Raw genomic sequence first — 7,571 nt, forward strand, 5'->3', positions numbered from 1 at the left:
TTCGTTTCGGAGGGACTGTCAGGCATGTCTGAAACTGAAAGTGAGTAACTGTAGTAACTTGTGGATCAGCGCTGACGCAAGACGCCAACTGTTTCGAACGATTCAGTTCTATTTAGTGCACTGGTTCGACCGGTTCACTAAAAAGAACCGGTTCAAAAGAACGATTCGTAGACGAACCGGCCATGTGATCACTACAGCAGAGAGATGGAGGCGGCAAGAGAAAAGGTGAAGACTGTGGAGTGGAAGCTCCGCAAATACACAAATAGAAAGAGTAAAAGTGTGGGAGACATTTGCTGAAATAATGAAAGATCATGACCAAAGTGCTGGCTTTGCCATTGTTATATGTAGGCTACGTCTTCTTGCGATGCTGTGTTTTTACACGAGATGTCCCAATAACGCTCCGATGAGCATTTACTACTTTTAAAAAATGCGGTCAGGAAGCGGGTCGGGTACAATATTTTTTTTACTTTTTTTTGCGGTCCGAGTTGCGGGCGGGTAGTTGAAAACGTCGGTCGGTTGCGGGTTGTTTATACATTGACCCGCGCATCACTGCTGCAGGAATATCGGTGTGCTCCTCCCCATCCACTGACTCTTCTTCGCGGGAACTGTCCAGAACATTTCTTGGTGTGACGCTGGGCTTGTCCCCTAAAATGATATCCATTTGGTGGTGGAACGGGAATGTAATTCGCCCATTACAACTTTTATTATTGTGATCTTTCACCTCCTTGTATTTAGATTTGAGGGACTTCATTTTTCGCTGACACTGGAGCCAGGAACGTCTGTAGCCCTGTTCCGCCATTGCAGCCGAAATATCCTCAAAAACGGATTTGTTTCTGTATGAGCCTTTAATTTTATCTTGCACCGACTCCTCTCCCCACAGGTTGAGAAGGCAAGTAACTTCAGTTGTTGACCAATGCCCTGCATTTTCCTCCTCCATGTTACCTGCGTTGTTATCATTTACCGCCTCCACACACACGTTGGAACAATACGTCATCAAAACCGCATAGAAGAAGCAAATTGTCGCATTTTTAATGACGTACAGCGCGCAATGCTTCAGAAAATCGGATATATATCTGATTTATTTCCACATATGAACGAGGCCTGAAACCGATCTGGAAATATCCGAATGCATGCGTTTTTTTCCTGTTTACACTGTCATAGAACACATCCGATCTGTGTCGCATATGAGCAAAAAATCATAAATTGGGTCACATTTCACTGACAGTGTAAACGGGGCCTCTGATGTGTGCGCAGTTCCGGATTAATCGGTGTGGCTTGCTTAGCTGTGCTATTTGGTGCATTGTGGGTGTTGTAGTCTTTCTTTTCTGTGTCAAGAGGGCACCAAATTCAATAATTCTTTTACATTTCGACTACATATATGATCTACGTTCAATAAAGATCATGTTGAAATGGGTGAAATGCTCCTTTAATTGAACGTGTTCGTTCGTCTTTGGCTCAAAGCCACTTGCTAAATGATAAAATATTTCAACTCATGTTTTTGTGCCCAATTTTTCCCAGATGTAGTTTTGGTATTGAGGTCAAAGTTAACTTGCCTCACGTTCGCTATAAGTTACAACAGTGGGTGATGGTCACACAAGATGATCGGCAGATTTGAAGTATTTCTCCCTATTACAGAGACTTTTTTGTGCATGTTCTACAGACAGGGTGACCATCCTCGATTAAGTTTCCCTCAGGACTTTTGTTAAAACCAAAATATGACCACACCTCAGATTTGGTCCTTTTAAAAGGCTGAAAAATCTCCAGAGCATGGTCACTTCCTTCCACCATTCCTTCTCGAATAAAAAAAACAACAACTGCGTGCCTGCGTCAGACTGTGGACATGATTTATAGTGAGTTATTAAAATCGCGATAATCAAACGCAGTTTTAATGATAATAAAATTTTGAATGATAATACAGGGTTTATAGTGAAACCGGTGATCGTCCCATCCCTACGCGCGGCTAAAGTACTTCAAGCTGGTCTTGATCACATTTAGTCCATGAGCCAGGGCCCCAAATTTGGTCCATCGGTATCATCTGGGGGGACAAAGTCTCTCTGATTTTTGGCAAGGTATACACCCCTAGTACTAGAAAAATCCTGATAGTAGTGCAGGGGTGGTAGCGAAATCAATTTTTTCAGCTCATGAAGTTACTAACCCAATAAAATAAATTCTGTTTTAGGCTCATAGGGATATTGTCAATATTATATAATATGGTGCATGGTTGGAAAGGGGACCTTTTAGGCTTTCATTTAAGCCCAGTACTGAATATGTCTGAAAAACACAGAGGTTTTGTTTAAACACGATAAAAAAATAAAAAAAAAACTATTGGGAAATGATGGCATTTCCATTAACTGATGTTATGTGACTAAAACATTTTTTTTCCCCTCTTGCTAGAAGTAATTTCCAAAAATCATTGTGATGGATGCAAGTAGGTTTACATATATATCGCAGCCACTGCACTAGCCATTTTTTTAATCGAAGGTGACATAGGCATGTTGCCCAAGCATTAATGTCAATGAAAGTCCCTTATACTTCGCCAGATATGAGGTGTTTCTGGGAGATCATAGTACGCAAACTATGGATTCAGAATTTCCAGACGAACATGTCAATGGCAGTAAATAAAGAATAAAAACTCAGTCTCATCTTTTGTCCAAACGTACCAAGTCATCTTTAAAGAATGATGACTTTTAAGTACACCAGGTGTAAGGTTGATTTGGTAAATATTCCTTTCTCAAATATTCCTCATGCAAGAGTAAAAACTTTCTTGCGATAATTTCAATTTTGCCAAGGGTAATGGAAACGCAGCTCGTGCCACAAGTCTGAAGACCATGTTTAATCTGAATAACCAGGAGACTGTGGTCATGCCGGTGGAGCCTGAGGACTGAGGAGCACCAGTAGAGAAGGTGGATGAGGTGTCAGCGTGCTGTACAAAACCAGTGGAGGAAGAAGGGACAGGAAACTGGGCAGAACCAGATGGCCCAAAAGACCATAGAGGAACAGCAGCAGAGGAAGGGCTTTAAGGGTGGATACAAGGGTGGGAACTAGCCCCAGGATGGAGAGGTCAGAGAGCACTTACCCAGGGATGTAAAATTTTATGGGTGTTGTCTTAAGGAGGGCCAAGACCATAAACTGGATGTGAGCCTGACTCAGAGGGTCTAGGGGAAGCTAGAAACTACTACAGAGCTGATGGCCATGTCGGCAAAGACCATTGAAGTGGTGGAGGAAAAGACTGTGAAGTGGACAACCATGGTGGAGCCAGAAGAATGACAATCCAGAGTGGAGCTAACAAGTAAAAAAACACCTCAGATCTGCACAAAACATGTGAATGGCCTAATTCAATGTACATTTTGCCAAAGGGTGACAAGTTTGAATGAATATTCGTGGAATAATTGTTTTAATAAAAAGTCCACCTCTGCCAGTGGATTTTTTAACAGGACCGGGATCTCATTTGGATCACTTTAGTTAATGACTTTAATATGCTGCTTTGATGTTAATCTGGTCAGCAAACTCTATGAAACATATATGACTCAGCAACACAATGTTAAACATTCAGATAATTACAGTAATGCAAGTGTATGAAAAAAAACAAATGAAGATTTTAAACTTTATTTTAATTCAATAAATGACTGCATGACCCTTTGGGTATGTTTTCACATTTTGAATCACAAATAATTCATAGAAAAATAATTTAGCACTTATTAAAATCTGTGCTCTTATGGTCTTGTATCTCCAATTGTACTGACATTCCTTTTAATTTTGGGCAATACTTCTTTCTGTGAATCTGTGCACTTTTGGAATGGCTGAATCTCTTGCCACACTGATGGCATTGATACGGCTTCTCTCCAGTGTGAATTCTCTCGTGTCCTTGCAGTCCTCCTAACTGTTTGAAACTCTTTCCACAATACGAACACTTGTAAGGTCTTTCTCCCGTGTGAATCCTTCGGTGAACTTTCAACTCAGTGGCTGTAGTAAAAGCTTTACCACAATCAGAGCACAAATAATCTTTCACACCAGTGTGTATTTTCTGATGGTCTTTAAAACGGCCCAGCCATGAAAACGTCTTTCCACAAACAGAACACAAGTAAGGCTTCTCTTTTGTGTGAACTTTCATGTGGCCCTTTAAATCGGATTCCTTAACAAACTTCTTATCGCACTGATCACAATCAAATGGCTTTTCTCCAGAGTGAATGAGCTTGTGAACTTTGAGACTATATGACCATTTGAAACACTTTCCACACTGATCACATGTGAACGGCTTCTCTTCAGAGTGAATTCTTACATGTCTCTGAAAGGATCCTTTCTGTGAGAAACTCTTGCCACACTGAGGGCATGTGAACGGCTTCTCACCAGTGTGAAGTCTTTTGTGAATACGAATGGTTGTTTTATATTTGAAACTCTTCCCACATTGAAGGCATGTGAAAGGTTTCTCTCCAGTGTGAACTCTTATGTGATCTTTGAGGCTTTGTTTAGTTGTGATACTCTTTCCACATTGAGGGCAGGTAAAATACTTTTTGGATTCTGTTTTTTGAAATAGTTCTTGTCCTTTTTTTCCTCCAGATACAGCATCATGAAGTTTCTGATACTGACGTTTGTTCTCCATTTCATTCAATTCTTCACTTTTCTCTTGCATGTTCATCACGTCTAAAAAGAAAATATAACTTAATTACATGTGAAGTTTAAATGTCACTTATATTTGTCCTTGCACTATTGATAACAACTATGCCAATTTTTACTTCCATGGATATGTAACATCCGCCTATGATTATATAGACCATTTTGCAAGATGTAAACAACACTGGTCCAGAAACACTTCCTGTTTCAGTTTGTAACCGTTTTCTTTATTTCACATGTAAAGAAAACATCTTAAAGATGTTTGTTTAACTTTTTGATTCAGTTTTATATGTTCTGTTGGTTGTATTTTATCCCAGCTTTTATGTAGTGTTAAAAAACTGAAACAGGAAGTGCTTCTGGACCAGTGTTGTTTACATCTTGCAAAATGGTCTGTTAATCAGTCAGAAAATGTCTTACATTTCAGGTTTTTCAGCATTCATTAATGAAAAATCAAAAATGGACACTAACCTATTTGTTCCTCTGTATCTTCACATTTCACTTTGCATGTTTCTGAATTTCTCATATCGTCTTTCTCCTCTTTAATAAACTCCATATTTACAACGTCACAGCTCATTGCTATGTAGTATGGAGGACCAGATCTGCAAATAAATTTGTGATTATACAATACATTACTTCATAGAATTGATTCAACTTCACCTTTATTCAATGAATACATTAAATGCATTTTAAACTAAATTAGACCCCTGTGTCTCACACTGGATTCAAAAAGAGCTATAAAATGTTATTGTATAACCTTGGGGTGTGTGAAATATATCTTCGACAATAAGTATTCTAGAAATATTCCAGTCTGGATTAATGAAAAATCATAGTACTGAGTCTGCACTTCTAAGAGTATTAAATGACACCGCGTTAATCGTTGATTCTGGGAATTCTGTAATTTTAGTGCTCTTAGATTTGAGTGCGGCATTTGATACAGTTGATCATGACATTGTTTTATCATGCCTCAAAATGTGTGTGGGCATTCAAGGAACTGCCCTTAGCTGGTTCAGATCTTATCTTAGTAATAGAACCTTTTCAGTAGGCATTGTTGTGCCGTTTTACCTGCAGCACGCATTACCTGTGGTGTTCCTCAAGGGTCTATTCTGCCTCCCATTTTATTTTCACTTTACATGCTTTCCACTAGGTTCTATTTTTTAGGGCGCATGTAATGTCATTTAATTTATATGCAGATGACACCCAAATCCATTTACCTTTAAAACATAATGACAAGCAAGGCCTAGAATCCTTGCTTGCATGTTTAGCTGATGTACGATCTTGGATGTCTCTGATTTTTTGCATTTAAATAAGAGAAAGACTGAAGTAATTGTCTTTGGGCCCTCTGTGGGAAAATGAAAACCAAATATTAATTGTGGTCATTTAAATTCTTATATTAATTGTGGTCAAATATTAATTGTGGTCATTAAAATCCACTGTGAAAAATTTGGGAGTTCGTTTTGATTCGTCCCTTAAGTTTGATCAACTTATAAATTCATTAGTAAAGTCATGTTTTTTCCATCTTAAACTTCTGTCCAAACTTTTCTATCTTTTAGGGACCTTATAAGAGTCGCACATGCTTTTATTTTATCTCGCTTGGACTACTGTAATTTACTGTATATTGGATTACCCCTATCCTCCATATCACAGCTCCAGATGGTTCAAAGTGCCGCGGACAGGTTTTTAACTGGGGTTCATAAACAGGAACACATTACTCCAATATTAGGGTCTCTTAATTGGTTGCCAGTGTGTTATAGAGTTAAACTCAAAATTTTGTTGTTTGGCTTGCGATCCACAGACAGTGTCATATCCAAGAACAAGACTGAAGTTGCGAGGTGACCCTATGTTTTCAGTGGCCAGTCCTAGGAGGTCTGCATCGTCCATACATGAATTTAAATTAATGGATTTAATGAATTTAAGTTACTGTCTTATATTTTTACCCTTACATTTCATTCATTATAACTTTTGGTCTCTTTTAACTCCAATTTAGTGATGTATTGCTTTTTATTACTGTGTTTGTGGTCCACTTTTTTTGTGTTTATTTGTGCAAATGATAATTGTTGTTTTAAAGAGCCCCTATCATAGCATTTGAAATGTTCCTATTTTTGTTTTAGGAGTTCCCAAAAACAGTTTAAACAGCATGCAAGGATAAAAAAACACGTTATTTGTCTTATAATATGCATTTATTTTTAACTGATTTGCTCACTGACTCCCAAATGATTCGTACAACGACTCATTTTTCCAAACCACTCCTTTGCGTGACGCTAATCGGCGGTGATTGGTCAGATGAAAGACACAGTCAGTTATTGTTTGTTAGCATAACGCATAAACATATTGATAAAGCACTGCAGTACTACAAGACGCTCTATTCTTTATGACAACTCCAATAACAGCGACAAACATTTCACATATTTAAAACAAATTGACATTGGAGACCTAGAAGCTGCGCTGAGCGTAACTTACACACACACACACACACACACACGCATACACATACTTATTCAATAAGTATGTGTGTGCGCGCCTTCCCTCCTCGCGCCCCAACGCTACAAAACCGTTCAAAACCCGTAAAAGCAACAATTATTAATAATACTTACAGGTTGTGATTCGGAAAAGGAAGCTGATCCATATACACTGAGTAAGTAAGTTACTGAGCCCTCCTTCAGGAACAACCACTTGCGAATACACATTTGAATTCATTTATGTTTTTGAACGATTCGTCATTAAAATGATGAGAACACAATCGAGCTATACTGTTGTGGTATCGCTGCAAATATGAACTCTAACCACCGATTCTTCACATGCTCGTCCCTGGTAAATGAAAACAAAGTAGCTGAACTATCTTTGCATTGTAGAACACAGCGTCTTCTCGACATGATGCTATGATGAAGTATTTGAATGTATTCTAGACTTCAAGTTTACACTTCCGTCTGCGCGCCCAATATGTCTCTACGTCACGATGTAAC

The 7,571-nt window shown here is 38.7% G+C and overlaps 1 protein-coding gene across 1 annotated transcript; it reads right to left on the reverse strand.

Moving 5' to 3' along the window:
- Positions 1-3,590: 3,590 nt before the first annotated feature.
- LOC120473161 (uncharacterized) lies at positions 3,591-5,203 on the reverse strand. The gene is made up of 2 exons (XM_039662862.2): positions 5,080-5,203; positions 3,591-4,641 (listed from the first exon to the last, which is right to left on the reverse strand). Exons 1-2 carry the CDS (start codon positions 5,183-5,185, stop codon positions 3,689-3,691), a joined length of 1,059 nt encoding a protein of 352 aa, XP_039518796.2. The 5' UTR covers positions 5,186-5,203; the 3' UTR covers positions 3,591-3,688.
- Positions 5,204-7,571: the final 2,368 nt, after the last annotated feature.

This window comes from Pimephales promelas, chromosome 5, assembly GCF_988280905.1.
Source record: "Pimephales promelas chromosome 5, fPimPro1.hap1.1, whole genome shotgun sequence".
Lineage (NCBI taxonomy): Eukaryota > Metazoa > Chordata > Actinopteri > Cypriniformes > Leuciscidae > Pimephales > Pimephales promelas.